The following is a 26741-nucleotide window of genomic DNA, read 5'->3' as shown; positions in this document are numbered from 1 at the left end:
TGAGATATGTCTGCATTTCTTTTCTGAACAGGACAAAAATTTTGTGCCTGCTCCCAGAATGAGAAGGAGCACAGGAATTCCGAGGAGTTTCCTGATTGAGCTGAAAGATCCCAACACAAAGGGCGCGATGCTGACAAAGACGGGAAAATACGCAATACCAATTATTAATGCGTACGTATGGCCTTAAGTGGACTGACCAAAAGGAGAAAAACCACGCGTAAATGTCTGAGTGGTAATGCAACCATGTTGGCCGGCATCTGTGATTACGAGGGAGGAAGCATTGTCGTCGTATCTTCACCTTAAAATCTGTGATACTTTCTAGTATTAAAATCGCGGGATCCTGCCCCTGGAACTTGGGTCAGCTTATGGCATTTCTGTATTTCTGCAAAACATTTCAGTAGTGTTGACAGTGGGAGTCGTTCTCTTGGAAAGCTCATTTTGCTTCTGGTTTATGTTTCAAAGGCTTCTTGCAAAATTTAACAAGTGGCTGTTGCACTGAGGTTTCCGCCCCCTCTGACTTTGAGCAAATCCCACATGTGAAAGAGACAAAAGTTCTCCTCTTGCTCTAAACTAAGAAAATACTACTACTGTGTACTGACAGGAGTGGCTGTTTTAAAAAGCACTTGGTAGCACTTCTGCTTTTCTGTCGTGGATCTCCTTGGGTGGAAGCTGTAACACAGACTTCCTTTGTTTATAAAATGTAATTACTCGGAGACTAACTTTATTGTGAGCCTGCATTTACTCTTACCCCCTGGAAAAAGAGAGGTGGGATTCATTTCACCTGCTCTCTAGCTGTCAAAAAATCATTTTTCTTGTCTGAGCTAATTTCTTAGTGGATCCAACAAATGGGAGAGTTCTGCAGAAGGAAAATTGTTCCCCCTCCCCCTTCTAGTCTTGTGGCTATAGAAAAGTAGTTGAAACTGAATGCCTACATTTCAGAAGGCTGATGTGGAGTGAGAAGAATTCCATCTATTACCTTCCTTTGATAAAATCCACAGCTTGGAGAAGTTTTCCTTTACCCGCCTTTAACTTTTTTCCTGTTTCCTTACCCCCTGCCCCCTCCCCCCTCCCCTTCCCGCAGGGAAGCTTACGCCCAAGGCAAGAAGGAGAAGCCTCCCTTTGTGCCAGAGGAGCTGCCCTCCTCCTCCTCCTCCTCCGATGCCCTTCCGGATGAGCTGCTGTGCCTCATCTGCAAAGACGCAATGACTGATGCAGCCGTTACTCCCTGCTGCGGCAGCAGTTACTGTGACGAGTGTGAGTGTTACTGCCTTGTTTGTTAGCTCAGTGCATCGCGTCTGATCTTCTGAAGCGGAAAGAGGAGATAACAAAACTACTTGGTTACCCGTTCTGTTTGATACTTAGGGATACCCTGAGTCGGGAAGGACTCTTCTTGTACAAAGGGGGAAAAAAGACAGAAAGCTTCTTCCCCTTTTCACCTGTCCAGTTGAATCCTCTTCACGCGCGGAGGGACGGCTATGAGAAGAGTGCACACCTGTGCAGGTGCTGACAGCGTTAGATACCCAATGCATTTAGTCTGTCCGCAGCCCTTTCTCTCGTAGAACGTTACATAGCCAGCTCTGGTGACTTTCTGCAGCCTGCAGCAAACGGATCACTGGGCATTTAATGACCATTCTGCTCCACGGGAAAGCTAGCTAAACCCTTCAGAATGCAAAGATCCTCATGGTCTTTTGAGATGTGTTTTCTTCATTAACCTTGAGGAGGGTGACTTCTCACTGTACGAGACAAGGGAAAACAGACCAGTCAAAACATCAAGGCACAGCCTGCTCTGCATCTTCAGATGTGACAACAGTGAAATACCAAAACTGTACAGTTCTTTGCTGCGTACTAGAAATCTTCTGCACTCTGGAACCTTTATAGCTTCATGCTCTGAACTGAAGACCATAGTAACTCATTAACTGTATGGTGTTTTTACAGCTGATTAGAACCCCCAGCATTTCCGTAGCTTTGCTAAAAACTATTTGGATGATTCTAATTTTTCACAGGTATTAGAACAGCATTGCTGGCATCTGAGGAACATACGTGCCCAGCGTGTCACCAGGCAGGCGTTTCTCCTGATGATTTAGCTGCCAACAAGTTCCTACGCCAGGTAACATGATGACTTTTAAATAAACTGTTTGTAAGCAAAGCCTGTCTGCAAAAAGCTGAAAGGGAAGAAAACATTAATTGACAGCTCCTTCAGCAAGGCTAAATTGAATAAAGCTAAATGTTCTTTTCAAATGCATCGTTTGTTGTTACAGCAGCTCACAACTCTTCAGAGATGCTCTGGCAAATTGAGGTCAGGCTTTTGGTTAACAGGATTGCCTCCCTTTCAGCTCGGTATTAACACTGAAGTACTGAAATGCAGACACTCGCGGTTACCAGCGATTAACATCAGTGTTTAGTGGGATGCGTTCCTCTATCTGTCTGTTGATGTATTTTAGGATTGATAGCATTTACAGGAATACACAAGGAATTTTACTCTCTGGAGGCTTTTGTGCGTCTATGTACTCAAGTTTTCTGTTACCTTTTTGTAAATGTTCTTCTGCCTCCAGGCTGTCAACAACTTCAAAACCGGAGCTGGCTACACCACAAGGTTCCTTCAGAAGATTCAGCAGCAGCAGCAGCAGCCACCACCACTGCTGCCTGTCGCACCTCCTGGACCCTTTCAGTAAGTAAATCTGTAGATCAACCTGAACAGAAAAGACACCAAAACGCTGCAGTTAGAGTCTTCTTCTTGAGCTCCCCCGCTAGCAGTTTGTGTGTCACTAGTGCCAGTCCAGATAATTGTGGGAGTTCTGGCTGCCGCTTCTGCTCGGAGAGAGGACACTTTGAGATGCTGGACGTGTGCCTCATGCAAGAATTTTCTTAGCAGTGTTGCTTGTGTGGTGCCCTTCTCAGTCCTTCAGTGCAGGTTTACCCTGAAGGAGGAACTTTTTCCACCTGATGCCTGGAATGCAAATAGCCGCTCTGTCCAAAGCCTGTCAGGCTCTTCTGTGCCGTTGAACACAAAGGATCGCAATCCAAAAGAAGCTCTGAGGCAGCCCCTGAACTAGCACACAAACCTTTCCTCGGAAAGCTGCTGTTATCGCATCTTCCAAAACGGAGATGCAGCGTGGGGGCTTTACATATTCTAATGCTTTCATGCGCAACTGGCTTAAGAAAATATCTGGTGTAGATTTTTTTTTTTTTTCAGTTTACAGTAGTCAGGCTTTTCACACCTTGGACTTTATATTTCAAGTAGCTCTTCAAAACCCTGTGTGAATCATAAAAATTTGGTTGTTTGTTTGTTTTTTTTTGTAGTGCTGCCAATACCGCTGTATCTTCTCCTGCTCTGGTGACTGCCACCGAACGTTCTGAATCTTCCTCTCTGTCAGTGAGCCGTTTGTTGGAAGAGGAGGTAAGTTGATTTCAAGAGATGCAGGGATTCCTCTATTGTAGTGGAGCTTATTTTCCACCCCTTTGCATTTTTTCACAAGGGCTATCAGGTTGCTGTCCTAAGACAAGCAGCATTACCGAGTCTCCTGGGCCCCCAAAGGCAATCAATCCCCACCACTGGTAAGTCAGTATTACTTTAGAATTTCTTTTATCAATGATCTTCAGGTAAAGTGAATGGGATTTTGTTCTGTTTCCTCTCCCCGCTCCCAAAGGTCATCCCACGAGAGCCGGTACAATTCGCCCAGCAGGTGCCAGACCAGGCTGGGAACTGTGAGTATGGACAGAAATTCGGTGTATTACTACTTGTAACCTGTGAAATGAGGCTGTAACACGTAACTGATGCAACAGCAGATTTATAGTGACAGAAGTGTGCACAGATAGTTGTGGAGAATACAGATGGTAATTAATTTTTAAATGGCTTAACTGGAATTGGCTTTAACAAAGGGGATCTGTGCTTGCAGTAAGATTATTTCAAGGAAATCTTTTTGAGGATCTCTTGAATTGGTGAAGGACTTTGACAGGAGGCGTGATGCTAATGAGCATACGCAGAATAATGGGAAATGATTCTTTAAAAAATCAGAACAGAAAAACTTGTGAAGAAAAAACTCAGGGTAGCTGACGTTTTCTACCCCCAAAAATCGCTGGGGCAGGAGTCTGGCTAGCTCTCTGCTGGCGATGCTGTCAGTCTCTTTCCGAGAGCAGTGGCACTGAGTCCTGGTACGAGAGGCCGAGTTGAGAAGCTTTTTGATACGACTCTTGTTGAAATGCGGTCACTGTCCCTGGGTAGAGCTAGCGGTGTGTGCAGCATTTTGCTAGGACAGCTGGCTGGAAGTGTTGGTTAAGTAGTCCTGTCTGTAGGAGCGCAGTGCAAGTATTTTACGTCCCGCACAGACTGCCAAAGAAGTAGTGAAGTTCAGCAGACTGAGCTGGCATTTTAAAATGGAGCTTTACTGACTTCAGGCTAAATGCTGTTTTCCTGATGTTTGATACTGCACTGTAGCCATTCAGAGTTGCTCTTTCTGCATCTCACTGCAACAAAAACGATTTGCACTGCGAGTAGTGGTGGAGTCGTTAAAAATGTGCGTGCTCACGTACCAGTAAGGCCAGTCTACACCACCTTGAATCAATCAGTGGCTGTGGTAGTTCATGCGCCAGAGGGGAGTGGAAAAGACTGACCCTTCCTGCATGTTTTCACACTAACAAGCAGCAGCTGTTCTGTCTGGTGAGCAGAACCTTTCCCACGTCATCAGGTTCTGCAATTTGCAGTAGCATTATGTCGGCAGCTGCGTGAATCTTTGACGTGAGCATATAGACAGGAAAAATAAACCCTAACCGAATTTGGGAGGAAAAAAACTGTCGAGAGTGACTGTTTTGAATGAACTTCTATTTTTTTTTTCTTTTTTTTTAAGGTCCAAGTCTCCGTATAATACTTCACCTTGCTGCAGAAGATCACATACCTACTCCAAGTCGAGATCTGCCCGCTCGTGCTCCTCCTCTCGATCATTAAGGCGTTCCCACTCTCGTTCCCGCTCACCATCACCGCCGTATCCAAGAAGAGGCAAAGGGAAGAGTCTAAAGCATCGCTCTCGGTCAAGGTCACACAGGTCTCAACATTCAAGGTCACGCTCACGCCCATGCAGAGGACAGCTTTCACAGTCAAGGTCTCCAGGGTTTAGAGGCCAGTCTCCCGCCAAATGGACTGCAGCTCGAAGGGGAGGAGAGAGGGAGCGTTTTAACAGAGGCACAGAAGGTCCATCCTGCGATCTGAAGGCTTACTGTGGCACTGAAAGCAGTACTGTTATTTCCAGTTTGACTGACTTTAGAATGGCCTTACTCTTAGTAATGGAATGACTTCAGATGGTGATAGCAAGTAACTTATTTCTTTTGCCTTTAATAAAAATATTAAGACATGATTTCAAATAATAAACAACATACAACAGAAAGAATCTTGATTTGATATGTTTTTAATTAGATGTGTTGCATATTACAAGCCATGTCAGGTCACTGGTAATCAGCCTTGACTTTGCTGTTCAAAAACAACAGGGCTAAACTTGATCAGTTCCCTGAAATCATTAATTAAAATAATAAAAGTCCCTGGGAAAAAAAATAGCAAAGAGTCATTCACAGCTCCAACAGATACCGGAGCAGGCCATCTGCACAGATTCAGTACAGCTGTATTTTTCAGCCCTTTGGTGACATTTGTATTGCATATGCACACCCCCAGCTCGTCCAGAACATCACACCGCAGGCAGAGTCAGGAGAGAGAAAACGTCCTTTTACTGTGGACACCGAGTGCGGGAGCCTGGCAGTCACAGGGGCTCCTCCAGGAGCAGGAAATCAGCACCTGCAGCGACACGGTCAGAGAGCACGGATCAACGCGCAGAGGCAGCAGCAGCCGCGGCTCGGTTCCCCTGTCTCTGGGAACACAGCGCACAGGGAGCTGTCGACAGCCCAGCAGACAGAGCTGCTGCCGGCAGTGGCTGCGCGGTGGCTCTGGCGCCTTGTCCCCACGGGCGATGCCCTCGCAGAGCTGTGCGTGCGCAGAGAGGCCCCGTGCCCCTGTGCCAGGCAGCGGGGCTCCGTCGGGAGCCCCCGGGAGCTGCCGTGGGGTCCTTCCCAAACCCTGCGCAGCACCAGCCCGAGCTGCACTGCCTCAGAGCAGCGCTCAGAGCTGGGAAAGACGGGCAAATGAGCCCGGCACACACCTGGGCTTCTGCACTCGCTGGACCCTCCTGCTTTTTTCCACTCCCCGTCTTTTTCTCTCTTGCTTATTTTCTTCTCTTGCTGGCATTCCCTCTCCTCTGCCCACACCTCTTTTCTCTTTCTTTTTCTTCAGTGTTCATGTTCCTGGGGGGAGCCTGCAAACCTTTCCATCCCACAGTGGGATTAGATAGGGGAAACCAGGACCCACTGGAATCAGTTCTGCATTTCACCAGAGCTGACTCCTTTTACCTGCTTTCGTCCAAAGGCTCTTTGGTCCTTCCGCACATACCGGGGAGTCGAGCGGTGTCCCTGGGCTGGCAGGAGGCGAAGTGACAGGTGCCTACACCAGAAATGGCGGCGTCAGCAGGTGGCAAGGGGCGCCCGGGAGTCGTCAGTGACCGTTTGGCAAACAGGCTTTGCTTGGGAAATAGGTCTTGCTGTAGAAAATTTGGAGGTATTTCCTTTGATTAAGCACACGCCTAACACATTTGAGGAACAACCTTTCCAGTTTCACCTACAATGTATCACCCCAAAGAAAAAAAAACACCAAACCCACAGAAACCCAGCAGGGATGGAACGCCAGGAAGAGGCCCAGCAGCCACTTGGACTCATCAGGAACCACCCTCCCACACCAGACACATTGTCCCAGTGGTGGTGGAGCTGCCGTACCTCTGCCGTTTCCGATCCCACCACCGCTGTGGATGTGCCCATGGGCGCGGGCGACTGCTCAGCTGGGGGACCAGACAGGTCAGCCACCTCCTCCCCAAAGATTTCTCCGCAGTTCTCGGTCATAAACTCCACCAGTGTCTTCACCTGCACACAGCAAAGCCTTGCTCTCAGCGCAGGGGCAGGCAGGCAGCCTCTCCCACTCCTGAGCCTTGCTTCCACGCAGCAGGCTGTCGCTGTGGGGCTGCTCTTCCAGGCAGCCACCCCACCAGCGTCTGCTGGAGAGAGGGGGCAGCCAGGGACCTCTCCACAGCCCAGCTCTGATCACCATCCGGCTGCAGCCGTCCCGCTTCAAGAGAGCGTACCTTCTCCGTCACCTCCAGCATGGCCTCCAGCGGCAGCAGCTCCTCGTTGGGTGGGCTCAGCAGGTTTGGCCCAACGCGGATGGCCAGGCTGATGACGCTCATCCTGCTGCTGGCTGCGTGCTGGCCGATGTGCTGGAGGAGGGACAGCAGCCGCTTCAGGAGGACAAGATTTGCTGCAGGCAATCTGCTGGCCACCCTGAGGGAACAGGAACACCACGATGACAAAGCAGCTGTTGCCCCAGCCCTCCTCCAAGCTTGCCAGAGGCAGCTGGGAGCCAGTGGCTGTGTTGCGCAGCTCTCCAGGGGCTCTCACAGAATCACAGAATCACAGAATGTTCGGGGTTGGAAGGGACCTCTGTGGGTCACCCAGCCCAACCCCCTGCCCAAGCAGGGTCACCCATAGCAGGCTGCACAGCACCGCGTCCAGGCGGGGCTGGAATATCTCCAGAGAAGGAGACTCCACAGCCTCCCTGGGCAGCCTGGGACAGGGCTCCGTCACCCTCAGAGGGAAGAAGTTCTTCCTCACCACGCAGTGCACAGGAACACAGCGCAGAAATCAGGAACATGAAATAAAACGAGGAGCTGGCATGTGACTGCTAGTGACATGTGCTGTGACAGTTAACGAGTGCGTCCCGTGTAACACAATTCCTTCAGAGGATGATGTCGGAGTAACCCAGAGGTGTTTTTCTCCCCTCTCCCTGTTCCAGGTTTCCTCCAGTAATCGCCAGTCTGATGCGACTCATCCGACGGAAGCTTGCCAGCAGCCGTCACTGTTCCTGCTTGTGGAGGTGAGTTTCTTGTGACAGGGCTGTCTGCCCCAGCGTTTCCTTTTCGGAAGCATCTGATGTTCAGCTGAAAGAGAAATCAGAAATCTTCCACTAAAATTCACGCTTTTCTTTGTTCGTTCTGGTTGGGTTTATGGTCCTGGATCGTTTATCAGCTGGGTAGGTGCAGGAGCGCGTGTGTAGGAACACGGTGGAAACCCTGGAGCAGTGATGGAGCTCTGGTTTCAGCAGCAATGGAGGGATGTGTCATGCCTGCACCCAGTTTTGAACCAGCGTCGCAGTAACTGAAGTTTTTGCATGTGTTACATGATGGATGTTACATGATGTCCTTCATCTGTTGTGGCTGCTTTAGTTCTTGACTCCATCAAAATCAGCTGTAGTGCTGGAAGTTGCAAAACGTTCTCCTCTTCTTGTGTTATTTGGTGGTTATTCCAACCACCAAACAGCTCTGTGCGGCTGTGCTTTAGCTTTGCAATGTGCAACATTTATGTCAGCAGAGTTCCAGTAATTGCTAGAAATGCAACTGTGGTGTTTGGTTTGGTTGTTGCTTTTTTTTTTAAAGTATAAACTATTTCCTCAAAGTTTTAGTGGATTTCATTGGCCAAAGTCACAAGGCATGATTGCACCTTGATTTCATTCAAGCTGTTCCAAGGGAAAGTACTGAAAAATGCTACAGAACCTCTTTCAGCTTCCCCTCCTCCCCACCCCGCTACTAAAGCTGCTGTTGCTCTTTCAGACAGAAGGGCTGTCATTTTCACAGGGTGTCTTTGTCAAGTTTGGCAAAAATCCCGTTCCCGGCTGTGCCACTCCTTACTGGGTCCTGTCTGTGTGCACACACGACTGCATTCAGTGGGCGGAATTACGGGAAGGAGTTTGCAGCAGGCTGCTGTCGGCCATGGGCAGTGCTATGGAGTAGTTATTTCTGCTGTAGCCAAGTAGAGCTGTGAGGAACTGGGAAGCGTGCTGAGGTCTGACGTGCCTGGAGACGTTTGGTGATGTAGACGTAGCATGGGGTTCTTTCTTCCTTACAGCCTCTCATCTGTCTGTCTGTCTGTCCCAAGGGCTGGAGGCGTCAGTTAAACCCAGTGGCTTTCCACCACAGATGGTGAAAATCTCAGGAGTACGACTTTGGTGGGTCCTGTCGGCACGCGGGCAAGGGCACTGGTCTGCCAAGATGATGTGACATCCTCAGAAGAGTTTGGTGTCTTTTCTCACTTTTGGAGTGTTGCCAAGTTACACTCTGGGCTTTCTCATTCTGCTCTGATCTTGCAGAAGCTCGGTCCTTCTTTGTCCCTCTCCTGGGTACCTTTCTGGAAAGCCATTCCAGAGGCCCATGGTGTCTGAGCAGGGGCTGTGTCCCTTCGCGCGGTGGCTGTTGGCGAGCTGCCAGCTCACAGGGGCTGGTGGCTGTCACCCTCCTTGCTGTGTGAGGGACAGGGAGCAGATGGGACCCCGTGCTCTCCTGGCCTGCCTGGATGTGTGCTTGGCAGATGTGAGCAGATGGAGATGGCTGCTTTGTTGAGAAGAAACAAGAGTACCTCTGAGATTTAGTCAGTTAAATGCTCAGCTGTTAGGAAAGAAAGAAAAGGCTTCCAGAGGGTGGAAGGCAGGGTGTGGGGGGGCGCCCCGGGGCATGCTGGGAGCTGTAGTCCTGGGGCCTGCCCTGGGGCAGGGGCTGCTGCTGGCCATGTTGGTTCCCGGGGCATGCTGGGAGCTGTAGGCCCGGGGCAGGGGCTGCTGGGTGGCCATGTTGGTTCCCGGGGCATGCTGGGAGCTGCAGGCCCGGGGCAGGGGCTGCTGGGTGGCCATGTTGGTGTGGCAGGGACAGGATCCACTGCAGGCCACGGCTGAGGTGAGGGCTGGGGCTGCCCGTGAGGGGAGCGGGGCCGTGGGGCGGGCACTGGGGGCTGTGCTGCCTGCTGGCCACGCGAGGGGGGCGGGGGGGAGCTCCCCGCTGGAGCTGGGCCCGGCCGGGGCAGCCCCGGGGGGGAGCCCAGAGCTGGGGAGGGGCAGGGGACGGAGACGGAGCCCCCGGGCACAGGCACCAGCGGGCTGTGGGCTGAGCAAGGGAAGGCAGAGCTGCTTCTCTGTGTGTTGCCTTTCCCTCTGCTCCCTTCTCCCCTCCCTGTGTGTTGCCTTTCTCTCTGCTCCCTTCTCCCCTCCCTGTCCCTCGGTGAGGCTGGTGTCCTTCCCTGGTGTCCTTCCCTGGTGAGGTGAGCTCCCAGCCCGGGCTGAGGGAGAGAGAAAAGGGGTGAGGGGGGAGGGGTCGCAGCCCTGAGTGTGCAAGTTTCATACAGACGCCCGGTTCTGAAGATACAGCGTGTGTGTGGGTCAGCGTTACCTGAAGATTTTTTTTCCTGGTTGATTTGATGCAGCGTGGTACATTTTGGTGGGAACACGGGGATGATGTATCCGAAGTTGCTGAAAATGAGGTGATCCTGGTCATAGGTTTTTTTTCTTTGCCTGTTCTGGGAGCATCATTCTGCATGTATTGCTAAATGTATGTCTTCATTTCATTGAAACTGCAGTGTAAAACTGGAAATATTGTACCTGCAAAAGAATGGGAACAGCTGTCCTTGTTCGCCAAGGTGAGCAGAGAAGCAGTGGGGAGCAGTTTGCAGGATCAGAACTTCAGCCTGCTCTGGGTGATAGACCCTCAGGTGGGTAAAGAGAAACCTCGCTTTTTGAAATACAACTCTTCCTATCATGGTATTTCTTTTGTTCGGTTGTGTTGGCAGTCAGACTCTAAACATGTGATTAAACTGTTAAAAATCAAGCTATTTAAGGATTCTTTACTGTCTTAAATCCCATTACAAGCAGTGCACTGTGTTGCCCTGTGGATACTGCATTCTCATGAGTGACCTGACTGGAAGTTTTCCTTTTCTTTCTAGTACAGGGATGCATTTATGAAGGCAAATCCAGGGTACAAGTGGTACCCCACAACAAACCACCATGTGACGGCTCAGACATCCCCTGTTGCAAACAGGAGAAATCCATGGGCTTTGCCTCAGACTCTGGGAGAGATTCACTAAGCCTGAGGAAAGAGACTACAAGGTGAAGAAATGCCCCAGCGTCACTTCAGCGTGGCAGGTGAGATTTCCACCCATGTTGCTCAAACACAGCAGCTTCAGTTTGTTTGAGGATGCGGTGTTGGAATTGAACTGCAAGAGCAGTTTTCTCTACTGCACGTAGTACTGTAGTGCTGATACCTTTCATGTCCCAAATGCGGTTGCCAAGACTCGAGTTAAAACTCTGCATAACAACCTAAAATTTTCCTTAGTGCATGATTGTTTTGAAGAGTCAAGTCCCGATCTGTGGCATATCATAACGCACACCCTGTATTGGGTCCAGATTTGACTGAAGCTTATTTCAGGGGTATCTGCTGTTGAAGATTTTCATTTTCTAGTCAAAAGGGAAAACGCTGGTTAGAGTGATTCACAGATCCGGTAATAACCTAACAGTACAATGTATGCTGTTAACCAGGTGTCCTTTATTACGGCACTGGGCACATGGGGGATCTCTCCTCCAAACGTGTGCGCCAAACACCCTTTAATTTCAGGTTAAATAGAACTACAATATGCATATTAATCGTTATATTTCCGAGAGCGTATGAATCTATTCCAGTTCTCCTTTAGCAGGTGTATTAGAGCTCCTGGGTGGTCTCTGGTGGTCTTAGGTCGTTACTTCATCTCTTTCGGTAGTCTTCCTCACTTGCCCATGAGTTACATCCGGGGCGCTGCGCATGCTCGGTTCGTTCTATCTCGTTGCAAAACTGCAAAGCTGCTTTTCGCTGGTTCTTGGTCGCAGCTCCTGCTCTTGTCACAGTCTTGTCCTTGCTAAGTTTGCTAATCTATAAGGAGAGCTTGCAACTTCCACACAGGTGCTTTGTTAAAACTAAAACTAGAAAATACCACTGCAGCTAGTTTGGTAAAGTGTCATGTTTCTTATTATTCCTTCTATCAAGAGGTGTTAAAGTTCTTGTGGATGAATGTACCACAGGCGAAAACTTTTTGTATTTAAATCAGTAGAACTGCTATTTAACTTCACTTAAAGAGTGCCCTGTTGTCTATTACATCTTGGAGAGGAAAACATAAAAAAAAAATCAGATCTGTGACTAAGTGTAGGTGCAGTGCCTGAACGAATGAAAAGCAGGTCATCTCTCACTGGTGTCCACAGACAGCAGAACTGTTGCAGTCCTGACCTTGAAATACAGAGACATTGACATTAAATACTGGGACCTTAAGAACCTTGGCTTTTACATTGTCTTTCTATATCTCATTTTAGTTTGCTGCCACTCTTTTGTTTCGTTTGTCCCTTCACTTCCTTCATCCTCCTCCCTACTGAGATCTTGTTGAAGGCTAAGTTTTTGAAATCATTGCCTGTATTTGTGGGTATTGCTTGTTTTGCTGTAGATCTCTAGCTTTTTGCATAGCCTTGCTATGTCTGTGTTCGTGTGCTGCCCTCAGGTTTTTAGGTTTTGCCTTGACTTCCTTAATCTTCCTCCCTAATTAAGTTTTCTAAGTCGAAGGGTTTCCAGAGTGCCCTTGCTTTCTACATTGCGTTTCTGCAGCGGATTTAGTTTGCTGCCATGGGTTATTAGATTTGCCCTTCCTTAATCTTCCTCCCAATTTCAGTGTTCATATGAAGTCTTAGGATTTCACATATTGTTGTCTTCAAGAGTTTTGTGTCATTCCTTAGTGCTTACCTTTATTGTTCTATTATTTTTTTCGTTTTTCTTTTAATCTCTGTGGGTTTTTCACTTTTTGACATTCATTTCTTGGTCTTCCTTTCTGCTGTAGTCATTCTGTCTTGGTTTGTGTCTTTATGCTGGCTTTTTGCATTGTCTTTCCACAGCTGTCTCAGTCTGCTGCCACTCTTTTGTTTCGTTTGTCCCTTGACTTCCTTCATCCTCCTCCCTATTGAGATCTTATTGAAGGCTAAGTTTTTGAAATCATTGTGTGTATTTGTAGGTATTGCTAGTTTTGGTGTAGATCTTTATCTTTTTGCATATAGCCTTGCCATGTGTGCCTTTGTGTGCTGCCCTCGGTTTTTAGTTTTTACCTTGACTTCCTGAATCTTCCTCCCTGGTTAAGTTTCTTTCTAAGTCGAAGGGTTTCCAGAGTGCCCTTGCTTTCTACATTGCGTTTCTGCAGCGGATTTACTTTGCTGCCATGGGTTAGAAGTTTTGCCCTTTACTTCCTTAATCTTCCTTCCTTATTTTAATGTTTGTGTGAAGTCTGAGGATTTCAAATCTGGTTTTCTTCAAGAGTTTTGTGTCATTCCTTAGTACTTACTTGTATTGTTCTATTTTTTTTCCTTTGTTTCTTTAATCTCTGTGGGTTTTTCACTTTTTGACATTCTTTTCTTGGTCTTCCTTTCTGCTGTAGTCATTCTGTCTTGGTTTGTGTCTTTATGCTGGCTTTTTACATTGCCTTTCCACAGCTGTTTCAGTCTGCTGCCACTCTTTTGTTTAGTATTTCCCTTGACTTCCTTCATCCTCGTCCCTATTGAGATCTTATTGAAGGCTAAGTTTTTGAAATCATTGCCTGTATTTGTAGGTATTGCTAGTTTTGCTGTATATCTCTAGCTTTTTGCATAGCCTTGCCATGTGTGCCTTAGTGTGCTGCCCTCGGTTTTTAGTTTTTGCCTTGGTTTCCTGAATCTTCCTCCCTATTTCAAGGTTCATTTGAAGTGTAACGTTTTGAAATCGCTGTCTTCAAGAGTTTTGTGTCATTCCTTAGGTCGTTAGTATTACAGATTTTCTTTCGAAATCTCTCTTTTAGTTTGTGGTCCTTGTATTTCCCTATAGTTTTTCTTTTGTTCCCTAATCTCTGTTGGTATTTCACTTGTTGACATTCATGTCTTCGTCTTCCATTCTGTTCTAGTCACCTTTTTGTTGTTTTTCCAGAACACCTTGGCTTTGTACATTGTCTTTCTACATCTCATTTTAGTTTGCTGCCACTCTTTTGTTTCGTTTGTCCCTTCACTTCCTTCATCCTCCTCCCTACTGAGATCTTATTGAAGGCTAAGTTTTTGAAATCATTGCCTATATTTGTAGGTATTGCTTGTTTTGCTTTAGGTCTCTAGATTTTTGCATTGTCTTTCTATGTCTGTTTTAGTGTGCTGCCCTCAGGTTTTTAGGTTTTGCCTTCACTTCCTTAATCTTCCTCCCTAGTTAAGTTTTCTTTCTAAGTCGAAGGGTTTCCAGAGTGCCCTTGCTTTCTACATTGCGTTTCTGCAGCGGATTTACTTTGCTGCCATGGGTTATAAGTTTTGCCCTTTACTTCCTTAATCTCCTTCCTTATTTTAATGTTTGTGTGAAGTCTGAGGATTTCAAATCTGGTTTTCTTCAAGAGTTTTGTGTCATTCCTTAGTACTTACTTGTATTGTTCTATATTTTTCCTTTGTTTCTTTAATCTCTGTCGGTTTTTCACTTTTTGACATTCACTTTTTGGTCTTCCTTTCTGTTGTAGACATTCTGTCTTGGTTTGTGAAACTCCCCCAGGCACCAGTACAGGCTGGGGCGGCCCTGCTGGAGAGCAGCTCTGCGGAGAGGGACCTGGGTGTCTTGGTGGACGACAGGCTGACCATGAGCCAGCAGCGTGCCCTGGCTGCCAAGAAGGCCAATGGCATCCTGGGGTGCATCAGCAGGAGTGTGGCCAGCAGGTCAAGGGAGGTTCTCCTTCCCCTCTACACCCTAGTTAGGCCTCATCTGGAGTGCTCTGTTCAGTTCTGGGCTCCCCAGTTCAAGAAAGATGAGGAGCTACTGGAGAGAGTCCAGAGGAGGGTTAGGAGGATGATGAGGGGACTGCAGCATCTCTCCTACGAGGAAAGGCTGAGGGAGCTGGGCTTGTTCAGCCTGGAGAAGAGAAGGCTGAGAGGGGACCTTAGAAATGCCTCTAAATATCTGCAGGGTGGGGGTCAGGAGGACAGGGCCCAACTCCGTTCAGTGGTGCCCAGCGATAGGACAAGGGGCAACGGGCACAAACTGGAGCAGAGGAAGCTCCAGCTGAACACGAGGAAGAACTTCTTGCCTCTGAGGGTGACAGAGCCCTGGCCCAGGCTGCCCAGGGAGGCTGTGGAGTCTCCTTCTCTGGAGATATTCCAGACCCGCCTGGACGTGATGCTGAGCAGCTTGCTCTGGGTGACCCTGCTTGGGCAGGGGGTTGGACTAGATGACCCACAGAGGTCCCTTCCAACCCCGAACATTCCGTGATTCCGTGACCCACAGAGGTCCCTTCCAACCCCCAAACATTCCGTGATTCCGTGACCCACAGAGGTCCCTTCCAACCCCGAACATTCCGTGATTCCGTGACCCACAGAGGTCCCTTCCAACCCCCAAACATTCCGTGATTCCGTGACCCACAGAGGTCCCTTCCAACCCCGAACATTCCGTGATTCCGTGACCCACAGAGGTCCCTTCCAACCCCGAACATTCCGTGATTCCGTGACTCACAGAGCGCCGTGGCAACCCCCAAACATTCCGTGGTTCCGTGGTTCAGTTGAGTGTGCAGGGAGCGTGCAGGGAGTGTGCAGAGAGGCCAGGCGTGCACAGGGAGCAAGTCGTGAGCGTGGAGCGTGAGCAGTGACCATGCAAGGAGCACGCGGTAAGTGTGCATTAAGCGTGCAGTGAGTGTGCAGACAGGCCAGGAGCGTGCAGGGAGCTTTCTACGATGGCACGACTGGCTGGGTAGAGGAGGGGAGAGCCGTGGGTGTTGTCTGCCTCGACTTCAGCAAGGCTTTCGACACGGTCTCCCATCGCATCCTCCTAGGGAAGCTCAGGCAGTGTGGGCTGGACGAGTGGTCGGTGAGGTGGACTGAGAACTGGCTGAATGGCAGAGTTCAGGGGGTTGTCATCAGCGGCGCTGAGTCTGGTTGGAGGCCGGTAACTAGCGGTGTGCCCCAGGGTTCAGCACTGGGCCCAGCCTTGTTCAACTTCTTCATCAGTGACCTGGATGAAGAGTTAGAGTGTACCCTCAGCAAGTTTGCTGATGACACCAAACTGGGAGGAGTGGTGGATACACCAGCAGGCTGTGCTGCCATTCAGCGAGACCTGGACAGGCTGGAGAGGTGGCCAGAGAGGAACCTGATGAGGTTCAACAAAGGCAAATGCAGGGTCCTGCCCCTGGGGAGGAACAACCCCAGGCACCAGTACAGGCTGGGGCGGCCCTGCTGGAGAGCAGCTCTGCGGAGAGGGACCTGGGTGTCCTGGTGGACGACAGGCTGACCATGAGCCAGCAGCGTGCCCTGGCTGCCAAGAAGGCCAGTGGCATCCTGGGGTGCATTAGCAGGAGTGTCGCTAATTGGGGCGCCCTCGTTAGCAGCGCTAATGTAGAGCAGGGCGCTGATTGCCCCGGCTGCGAGGGGCGCGGGATTTGGGGGGGCTTGGGGGGTCCTGACCCCCCCGCTCTGGCCCCACTGGCACTTTGGGGGGGGGGGCACACCCGAACTGCGGGGAGGGGGGCGGAGCGTGACGCGGTGCCCGGGAGGGGCGGGGCATGGGGGGGGCGGGGCGATGGCGGCTCGGGAGGGGGCGAGCAGCCAATAGGCGGTGCAGGCGGTGACGTCATGCGCAGCCATTGGCCGAGGCGCCGCCGCTCGGCGCGTGCGTTCTGAGCCCGGGTCGGCGTCAAGCGATACGTGGGGTGGGGGGAGGGGAGGGGGGGACACCGGCGCCGTGACAGGCTCCCACGGTGCCACCCAGCCGGGGTGGGGCCGCGGTGGGGGGGGCTGTGCTGTGACCCCCTGCCGCGCGCAGGCCTCGCGGCTGAGCACCGCCCCGCTCGTGACATGTGTGGGCTGTGGGGAGGGGGGAACCCGGGGGGTGTCCGTGGGGCTCCCCGCACCCCGCCCAGTGCAGCCAGGGGGGGGCTGTGGGGGTCCCCGCCCCTGGGCGCAGCGTGGGGGGTGGGGTGGGGGTGTGTCCCCGCGGGGGGGCGGTGTCACACAGTGGGGGCGGGGCGGGGGGGCGGAGCCGCCGCCATAAAGCTGCGGGAGGGGGGCGGGGGCACGTCCCCTCCCGGCGGTGCGGAGCGATGCGGAGCGGAGCAGGCTGCGGTACCCCCGGCAGCGGCGGCTCTGCGGGGCCGGTGAGCGCCGGGGGCGTTTTGGGACCAGGGGGGCTCCGTGCGGGCCCCGTGCGGGCCACAGCCCCCTGACACCCGCCCCCCCGGGCTCCTCTCTCCACAGGTCTCGGCGTACCCCCGGCCCCCTCCCGATGCCTCTGCCCGCCCCTCCGCATCCCTCCCCCCCCTCCCGGTTTATTTTCCTGTTTTTGTTGGTTGGTTGGTTGGGCTTTTTCCTACCCCGCGCCCCTCCCTTGTTTCTCCCTTCCCCCCGCCCGCAGCAAGATGGTGCAGAAGGAATCTGAGATCCCCGGTTTCCACCGCTCCTTCAAGGTAAGGGGGTGCTCCCCGCCCCCGTGATGCTCCGGGGGGGGATGGGAGGGTGCGGGGTTGGGGTGCGGGTCTGCGGCGGTTGGATCCCCTGCCCGGAGTGGGGGGGGGGGGCACGGACACACATCAGCGACCTCCCCCTTCCCGCCCCCCCCCCCGAGGAGGGAGGGGAGCGCTCAGGGTGCTGCCACCCAACCCGGGCCGCAGGACCCACATGTCCCGCTGGCCCGGGGGTCGGGGTGCTCCCCGAGGGGGGTCAGACACCCCCCCCACACACCCCCCCCACAGCAAGGCTTTGCTCACCCCGCTGCAGCTCCCACGGGTGTCCCCCGTGGGGTGGGTCAGCGGGTGGGCTGCATGTTCCCCCCCCCCCCAGCTGCACTCATTCACCGCACGTCTGCGAGCAGGGGGTGGGGGGCTGCCGGGCCCAGCCTGGGACCTGTTGTGCGAGGGCCAGATCCTGGCAGGGGGTCTGCAGCCAGGGCACCAGGACCCCCGTGCCTCCCGGTCACTGTCACGCGAGGGGGGTGCGAGGGGGGGGTCTGGGTCCCCCAAACGCTGGCTCTCGTCAGCCGGGCACCTTCGTGGGAGCTTTGTTTAGTTTGGCTCCCGGGGCTGCGAGGGATGCAGGGACCTCACCCGAAACCTGCCCGGCTTATTTTAGCTGACACCTAATCCTGCTCTGAGGACTTCTGGCTGGGGTTTGGGCCCCCCCCTCCATCCCCCCCTCCATCCCCCCCCTACGTTCCCCCACCCCGGGTGGTTGGGGACCAGGACGGGGGGGACACGGGGGACACCTCGGATGCGCTGCCGGAGCCGCCGCGCAGCGTCTGCCCTGTGTGTCCCATCCCCCAAACCTTTTGTGTGCCGGTGCTGCGGCAGCGGGCAGGGCCCCCTGTCCCCTGTGTACACCCCTGGTGCCCCCCCCCGGGAGGCCTCATCCTGCCCGTGGTGCAGGGACTTGGGCCCGAGCCGCTCATCCCCGCCATGACATGGGGGCCTTGGGGGGGCTGGAGGGTGACACCGCACTCCGCAAACCCTGATACTGTCTTTTTTTAGGGGGGTGAGGGGGGAATCTGGCCAAACGCTGCGCAGGAGCGTTTTCAGGCATCAGGAGTGGTGCTTGGTTGGGGGGAGATGCTCGTGGCATCCCCGCACCGCGATGGGGACCCCCCGGCCCCTCGAGAGCCGCCCCGGCAGCAAACAGGCGCTCTCGGGCTGTTTCTGGTGGCGGTGGCCGGGGCTGGCTGCTCCCGCGCCGCGCTGGGGCTGGCAGCCAGCCCGGGCACCGGGGCACCGGGGCGGGTTGGGGAACGCCGCCGGGAGCTGCTGCCTCCACCCAAACAGATTTCGTAACCCCGCGGAGGACAGGGCCCTTTCGCCTCGCGGCCGGGTGCCCCCAGCACTGCCCCGTCCCACGGTGGGGTGGCTCGGGGGGGGCTGAAGTTCCCCATGTCCCCTTTGGGGTGCTGGGGGCGGAGGCGCTGGGTTTGGGGTGGGGGAGGCAGTGGTTCCCACACCCATCACCCATGCGGGGTGCAGGGAGGGTTGGGAGCAGGGCCCGATCCTACCAGGTCACGGGCATCACGCAGCCACGGGCACGGCGCTCACCGGAGCGGCGCTGAGTGGGCTCCGGCCCCCCGTGACCTTGCGGGGAGGTGGGAGGACGCGGTGCGGTGGCTCCGGAGCCCGTCCTGCCCTGTGGCTCTTCGTCCTCCCCCCCTCGCTGTAGTTCAGGTCAGGGTGGATGTTCGGGGCTGGGTTGGTACGCGCAGCGCCAGTCCCTCTCATCATCGCCCGCGTGCCGGCCTGGGGCTGCTGGCGCAGAGGCATGACCCCGCGGCAACATCCCCGGCAGGAGACGTGGTCAAACCCTTCCTCCTCCTCCTCCTCCTCCTCCTCTTCCTCCGGCTCTGCTGCATCCCTCTGGCAGCAGTGCCGTGAGCCGGTGCCCTGCACGAGCAGAGCGTGTGCCAAGGCCAGCGGCGTGCCTGGACCGGGCGGGCGGCGGCGGCTGGTCCAGCGACTGCCGTCTCACTCGTGTTCTTGGCCCTTGCAGGAACAAAACCCCTTCGAGCTGGCGTTTGACCTGGAGCCCGTCTTCGAGTGCCCTGGACCTCGGGATGTCGGCCCTCTGCATTCCCTCGAAGGCGTTGAGGGGCTGCCCCAGGGGTGGCGATGCTGGGGGGAGCGCAGGGTGGCTGGGGGTGACTCAGGCCAGTGGCTTTGCTCCGGCGCAGATGTGCCTTTGAGTCAGCCCATCGACATCCCCAGCACCAAGAAAAGGAACAAGAAGCAGCACTGCAGAGCCACCGACAGCTTCTCCGGCAGGTTCGAAGGTGAGCGGGGCTGCCCAGGGACCCCAGGGGTCCCCCCCCCGGGCTGCGGCAGGGCTGGGGCCCTCCTGGTGTCCCCAGGCTCGGGGACAGCCGTGGTGTCCCGTGCCGCAGTGGGGCCAGCAGCTCAGGCGCCCTCTCTCCTGCCAGATGTTTACTGGCTGTGCGACGAGGTGCTGGGAGAAGGGGCCCAAGGCAGAGTCCAGTCCTGCGTTAACCTCGTCACCAACAAGGAGTACGCAGTGAAGGTAAAGCTCTGCGGCTTGGGGCTGCAGAGCCGGCTCCTGCCCACCCCCTGTCTCAGTTTCCCCTTCTGCCCTCCACATCCTGGGCTCCTGGCTCTCCTGGCTGTGCGGAGCTGGCACAGGACGACGGTTTCACGGGGTAGAGGGGATGGAGAGGGGCAGGAGCGGGGCAGGGCCAGGCCACGCAGGTGGCACGCTGTCCTCTGCCACCGCCCAGCTGCAGGACCTTGGTCAACCCCCTTAGCCACGCTCCTATCCCTGTAAATTAGGGCAGACACGAGATTAAATTAACGCTTGCGCCGCGTCTAGGGACTTGGGGCAAGCAGGGGCATGTGGTGCGGCAGGGTGGCCAGCCCCCGCTCGCCCCAGGGAGGTCTTCGTGCCCCCGCGAACACTAGAGGGGTCAGGGTGAGCCAGCTGCTTTTGGGGTTGGGGATGGTGGTGCCGCATCCCTGCACCCCACAGGCTCCCAGTCACGGCGTGGGGGGGCTGGGACAGGCCCTGTGTCCAAACGCAAGGGGCACTTGGCTTCCCCTGTTGCCCCGGGGTGCTTTTGGGTGCCCAAGGAGGGAAACTGAGGCAGGGGGAGGGCTGCATGGTGGTTGGGTGTTCAGTGTGCCCCGAAGGGCTGGGGGTCAGTGAGACCACCCAGCTCTCCCCCGCGGGTGGAGACCCCCTGCTCACCCCATGGCACGTCCACCAGGCACCCACTGTGCCAGCGCCCAGCGGGGCGAAGGGCCGTGCTCCGCTGCCGGGGCGGCTGCGCCGGGGCTCGGCCGCAGAGCTCGCCTTGGCTGCGGGCCCCGGGAGGGAGCGGCTTGGCCCTGCTGCCGGGAACAGCCTGTTCTGCTGCCTTAACCCCTTCGGGCACCCCCCGCCTGCCTCTGCCCGGCCCCGGGGGTCCCCAGCGCCGGGTGGGTTGGGGCGCGGTGGTTGCCGGCCCCGGTCCCTCCCCAGCAGCGGTGCCTCTCCCTGAGTCTCGCCCGCTTTGCCTTGCAGATCATCGAGAAGCGCCAGGGCGACGTCTGCAGCGGGGTCTTACGGGAGGTGGCGATGCTGAATCTGTGCCAGGGACACAGGTACCGCAGGGCAGCCGCCGTCCCCATCCCCCACCGTGGGCACAGGGCGCGGGCTGAGACCGGGCTGACGCTCGAGGCACCCATGGGCGGCAGGCAGGCCGCCCTCCTGCGCGGCTCTCCCTCCGCGTGGCCTCGCCGGGAGCATCCCGAGGTGACGTGGAGCCGCTTGCCATGACGACGGGGCCGCGGCAGCCGAGTTGGAGCGGTGCCGAGGGGCGAGCCGAGCTGCCGCCGCGGCGTTCGCCGTCCCGCCGCGGAGAGCTGCTGAGCGGGGCTGTTTCTGGAGCGGGGCGAGCGAGCCAGGAGGGTCTGCGAGCAATTAGGGAGCGGGGCCCGGCGCTGGAAGCCCCTCTCCCCACTGGAATGTGGCCGGGGGCCCCAGCCGCGTGGTTTCAGTCGCTGGAAACCCGATTTTCTCCTCCGTTGGCCCTGCCCCGGGGAGCCGTGTGGGGTGGGGGGCTGCGGGGAGGGGGGGACCCCGCGATCTTTTTGGGGGGATGCCAGGCTGACGCCGCTGTCCCCGCAGGAACATCCTGCAGCTGATTGAGTTCTTCGAGGAGGAGGAGAGGTTTTACCTGGTGCTTGAGAAGATGAGGGGAGGTGAGTGTGGTGCCGGGGCGGGGGGAGCGGGGGCGGCAGGAGCCCCCCCAACACCCACGAGCCCCCACTCCGCTCTCGCCCGGCCGCAGGCTCCATCCTGACCCACATCCAACAGAGAAGCCGCTTGAACGAGCTGGAGGCCAGCACGGTGGTGCGGGACATCGCCAGCGCCCTGCACTTTTTGCACAGCAGAGGTGAGCCGAGCCACCCCGGGGTGCAGCCGTGCCCCCCCCAGCCGGGGGGTGCTGCCCCCCCCTCCTGCCCGGGGAGCAGGGGCCGGTGCCGGCCGTGGGCGCGCAGGGTCAGGCCCGGCTGCGTCGTGTTGTCGCGGTGCGGAGTCTGCTCCTCCGGTTTGGCCGGGACTCGGGGCCAGCAGCAATTTGTGCCCTTCGCCATGACGCGGGCGGTGATTTGGGGTGGGGAGGGAGGGGTCCCTGCGCCGCCCCCAGACCTTCTGCTGTGGAAATCTTGGGGGGAGGGGGGGGCAGGCTTTTCCACTCATCGCCTCTTCTCCCCCCTCCCAGGAATTGCTCACAGGGATCTAAAACCGGGAAATATTCTGTGCGAGCGCCTGGACCAGGTGAGCGGGGAGCAGGGGGTGGTGCCGGGGCTGGGGGGGCCCTGGTTCCCCGCGGGGGATGCTGCTGCGGCAGCTGGGGCGCGAACGCGGGGCTGAGGGTACCCGGGGGCTGCTGGGGGGGGTCACTGACCGCTGCTCCCCCCCTCCCCAGGTCTCCCCGGTGAAGATCTGTGACTTCGGCCTGGCAAGTGGCATCAAACTGAAGGGGAATTGCTCCCCCATTTCCACCCCGGAGCTGCTCTCGCCGGTAAGCGTGCAGACCATGGGGCAGGGGGGGTATAATGTCGATGGGGGGGGTCCTGGGGGAGGGGTCTGTGTTGTGGAATGTCCATGGATGGGGGGAATGTCCCTGGTGGGGCTCCCCCAGGCTTTGGGGCTGCGTGCAGCCCCCTGCTGCTCGTTGCTCCCGTCGCTGTGGGACCCCCCTCGGCGGCGGTGGGCGAGATGCGGTTCTGTAACGATGGGGGGGCCGGGCAGCGCAGGGGGGGCTGGCGCAGAGCCCGGGCTGCCGTGAGCCTTAGCAACAGCCGGCCCCGGCGGAGGCGGCTGCACAGAGGCTGCGCTTTCGGGGAGAAGTGGGTCAGGCAAGGGGCTGGGGGGGCCACCGTGATCCCCCCCACTCCGGTTGTGGGTGAGAGGGGGCTGGGGCTGCTTGCGTGCGGTGCAGCCCCTGCAGGGTGGGCACCCCGAAAGCTTCTGGGGTGCCCCTGCGTTGCAAGGAGCTGTCTCACATTTGGGGGGGGGCACATACCAAGCCTGCCCCCCCCTGCAGAAAGCCGTGCTCCCCTTATCACCAGCAGCAGGGCCCCCCCCCCGTGCAGGTGTTGCCCTGTGCCCCGCTGTTTTCGGGGTGCTCACGGTGTTTCCAGGGTGCTCACGTGCTGGGGGGGGGCAGACCCTGGCCCACGCGGGGTGCCCAACAGCAGAGGGGGGGCCAAAACACCCCCCCCCCCCCTTGTTCCTCCGCGTTTCCCCTCCCCCAGGGGGAGGACCTGAATTTCTGAGGTGTCCCGAGTTTCCCGTTCTCAGCAGCGGGGGCAGAGGGGGGTGGGTGCTGTGGTCCCTGCCGGGTGGAAGCCCATGCAGGGTTGCTGCGGGTTGGGCTTGCGTGGGTGCTTTTCTTCTTCTTGCGGTGGCATCAGCTGCCGAGGCCGGCGAGGCGTCTCGTTTGGAGGCCTCTCGTTATGTTACGGGGTGATTATCTGCTGGCTGCAGCTCTGCTCTCCCCTGGTCACGAGGCGGTGCGGGCTGCGGGTCGGGTCACGTGCGCTGGAAAGCCCCAGAGCCCCGGGAGCTGTGGGGGAACCATGGGGGAACGGGACCGCTGGCTCTCGCCTCGCATCAGCGTTAACTCCTCCGGCACCGGATCCGGCGCCCGCTGCGGCGGCCCTGCCCGCGTCAGGCAGGGGAACAGGCAGAGCCGGCTCCGTCCCCGCCGCCCGCCCGCCATGTCCCGGGCGATGGGACGGACGCTGCCCCGCTGAGCCGGCCCGGTGGCGGCAGTGCTGGGGGGCAGTCTGGGGGGGTGTTGCACCCCTTTAGGGTTTTATTTTTTTCGGGGTGGCAGGGCTGTGACATCCCCCGCGTGGCGATGGGAAACCTGGCCGGGATGATCTGCCCTGCCAGGACCAAACCCGGGAAGCGGCCGTGTCTGCACCCTCATTTTGGAGGGGGTAGCCCCTTAGTTCTGGCAGACACCCCCCCGTCCCTGTCTCTCAGCTCTGCCCCATCGCTCCCCTGTCCTTTGGGGCTCACCCCCGCCTCTCCCCGCAGTGCGGCACCCCCGAGTACATGGCCCCGGAGGTGGTGGAAACTTTATACGGTTACGAGGAGATGCCCACCTACGACAAGCGCTGCGACCTGTGGAGCCTGGGCGTCGTCCTGTACTTCATGCTGAGCGGGTACCCCCCCTTCGTGGGCCGCTGCGGCTCCGACTGCGACTGGGACAGCGGCAAGTCGTGCTACACCTGCGAGGTGCGTGGCGGACCCCGGCAGTGCCGAAACCCGCCGCTGGTTTGGCAGCACCCCTCCCAGCTCAGCCGCTTTTTTATTTACCCCCCCACCCAGGAGATGCTCTTGGAGAGCATCCAGGAAGGGAAGTACGAGTTTCCCGACAAGGACTGGGCGCACATCTCCTCTGGGGCCAAAGATCTCATTTCCAGGCTGCTGGTGACAGATGCCAAGAAGCGGCTCAGTGCGGCCCAGGTCCTGGAGCACCCCTGGGTGCAGGGGGTGAGTGCTGCTGCCCCCCCGCCCCCTCCACTCCCCAATGCCGGGGTGGGGGGACACCCCATTGCGGGGTGCTCGGCTCTGACCTGGCTGCGTTTCGTTGCAGTGTGCCCTGGATAACACCCTGCTGACCCCCATCATCTTGCAGAGGTGAGCGTGGGTGGCCCTGGGGTGGGGGTGGGGGACACATTCCAGCCCCCCAAATCCTGGCTCCTCTCCCCAGTGAGCTGCTCTCAGCTCTGCTTGGCTGCAGCTCTCGCCATCTGGGAAGCTGTTGCAGCACGTAATTCGGGCTGGAGCCGTGTTTTTGGTGCCTGACCCATCTGGCGTGGCATGCGCGTGAGGGGACACCCCGATATTTGCCCCCCAACCTCCCTCCAGCCCCCCGCATCCCACCCTGAGCTGCTTTCTCCCCGCAGGAAGAGCAGTGCCAAAGAGCTCACCTCCTTCGCCGCAGAGGCCGTCGCCGTCAGCCGCCAGCTGACATGGTGTGACAAGGATGAGGAAGAGGAGGCGGAGGAGGAAGCACGGCCCGTCACCATCAGTGCTACCTCATGGGCCATGCAGCTCTACCCCCTCCTGAGTCCAAGCTGGTGGTCAAGCAGCGGCAGAAGTGCAACCTGGTCAAGGCGGTGGCTGCTGGGCAGCACCTGGTAGCCCCCGTGGTCGTGGTGGCTGACCAAGCGTGAGCTGCACCCCTCGGACCTGCTGTACCCCACGTCCCCCCCATCCTCCTTCTTTCTTCCCGCCCCCCCCAACCCCCACCATTTCTGGCTAGTGACAAGATCAGGACTCGTCCCTGTGGCTGGTTTCCAGGGTTTTGCTGATCTTGTAGGTCTGGGGTTGGGAGGGTTTCTTGAAGATCTGTTTTTTAAGGTATTAAATCATTAAGGTTGCTTCACCCAGGACATCTGACTGACACACGGACTTTTGTTTCCCCGACTCTTGGTTTCTCCTCTGAGATTTTTTCCTCCCTCCCTGACACCAAAGGACTCTTTGTATCCGCGGCCGCTTTGCCGAGTTCAGCTCATTTCATGCTGTGAACAAAAGGCCCTCGGTCGCGTTTTCGACAACGGGAGTTGCATTTTAACCTCGTCCCTCCCTTCGGAGCTGCGGGTCTTTCTCCGATGTTGGGGTCGATCCCACAAACCCCCCCTCCCGGGGGTCTGGGAGGCATCTCCCGGGCGCAGGGACCCCCGCCGTCCCGTGCTCGGGGGCATCCGCGGCTGCGCTTCGAGGGGCTGCGGCGGGCAGGGAGCAGCTCGGGCCGGGGAGAGACGGTGCCAGCGAGGGAGCAGCTCCCCGTCCCACTGAGCCGCCCTCTCTCCTCGGCAGCCTGCTTTCAGAGTAAGCTGTTCACCCCTTTTTTTTCTTTTTTTTTTTTCTTTTTTAATTGTTTTTAAACTGCTAGCTGTGCTTTTCTGCAGGGCATGGAGAAATGTCTTCCTTTCCCCCCGCGCTCCGGCCGGCGGCTCCCCGGGGGTAAGGTCAGAGCCGGGGGGATGCTCAGGCGCCTGGGGCCGTGCTCTTGCGCTGGGTCGGGCGTTGCACCCCTGTTTGTGGAGGGGGGGGCTCACCAGTGGCTGGTGGAGGTGCAGGGCAGGATGAGGTCTCCAGGGGGGCTGGAGCAGCCAGAAAATATTACCCCTGCGGGAATAGCGGGGTGCTCTGTGGGAAGGGAAGGACCCCCCTTTAAAGAGCACTGGGACTCGTTGCAGGGCAGTGTGACCTGGCATGGCTTCGGGCTGTCCCCGAGGCTGCCGTGGCCGGAGGGTCTGGGGGTGCCGAGGGTGCCGAGTGCCCCAGGATGTGCCGGTGGGCGAGCGGCCGGGCTGGCGGCAGCACCCGAGGGCCACGGCACTGGGGAGCAGCTTGGGAAGGGCTCGGGATGCGGGGCCGGAGGGTTTGGGGTCACGGCGGCAGTGCAGGGTGGGACGGGCGGCTGGGGAGAGCTGGGCATGCGTGTTCATGTGTGTGCATCTGTGTTCATGTGTGTTCATGCATGGAGTCACGCTTTCCTCGGAGCTTGCTTTGGGGAAGGGAGGGAATGCTCGCGGGGGAGGGCCTGGGGGTGCTGAACTGGGACGAGGCCCTTGGCTGGTTTCTGCGGAGCGGGGCCGGATCTGTCCGGGTGAGCCAGCAGCGCCCGTGCTGGGGGCCGGGCTGGCCTCCAGCTCGTCCGAACCCCCCCTGGCACCACGCCGGAGGGGCAAAGCCCCGCTGCCTGCCACGCGTCGTGCCACCGAGCTGCGCCCGCCGCCGTCCCCGCGCCTCACCGGGAGGGAGGGTGCCCCTTCGTTAGCGATCTCCTCTCCCTTCCAGC

The 26741-nt window shown here is 56.9% G+C and overlaps 1 protein-coding gene across 1 annotated transcript; it reads left to right on the top strand.

The window, feature by feature from the left end:
* The first annotated feature begins 243 nt into the window (after positions 1-243).
* LOC142365260 (MAP kinase-interacting serine/threonine-protein kinase 2-like) lies at positions 244-25341 on the top strand. The gene is given in 13 exon segments (XM_075445908.1): positions 244-288; positions 19409-19688; positions 19836-19933; positions 20930-21009; positions 21536-21609; positions 21699-21803; positions 22134-22189; positions 22341-22436; positions 23963-24163; positions 24257-24421; positions 24525-24568; positions 24838-24986; positions 24989-25341. Coding segments are annotated over 13 exon segments (1512 nt in total). The 3' UTR covers positions 25108-25341.
* Positions 25342-26741: the final 1400 nt, after the last annotated feature.

The sequence above is a fragment of the Opisthocomus hoazin genome, chromosome 34 (genome assembly GCF_030867145.1).
Source record: "Opisthocomus hoazin isolate bOpiHoa1 chromosome 34, bOpiHoa1.hap1, whole genome shotgun sequence".
Taxonomy (NCBI): domain Eukaryota; kingdom Metazoa; phylum Chordata; class Aves; order Opisthocomiformes; family Opisthocomidae; genus Opisthocomus; species Opisthocomus hoazin.
Note: the sequence above shows the minus strand (reverse complement) of the source record. Positions and strands in the feature narration are given on the sequence as shown.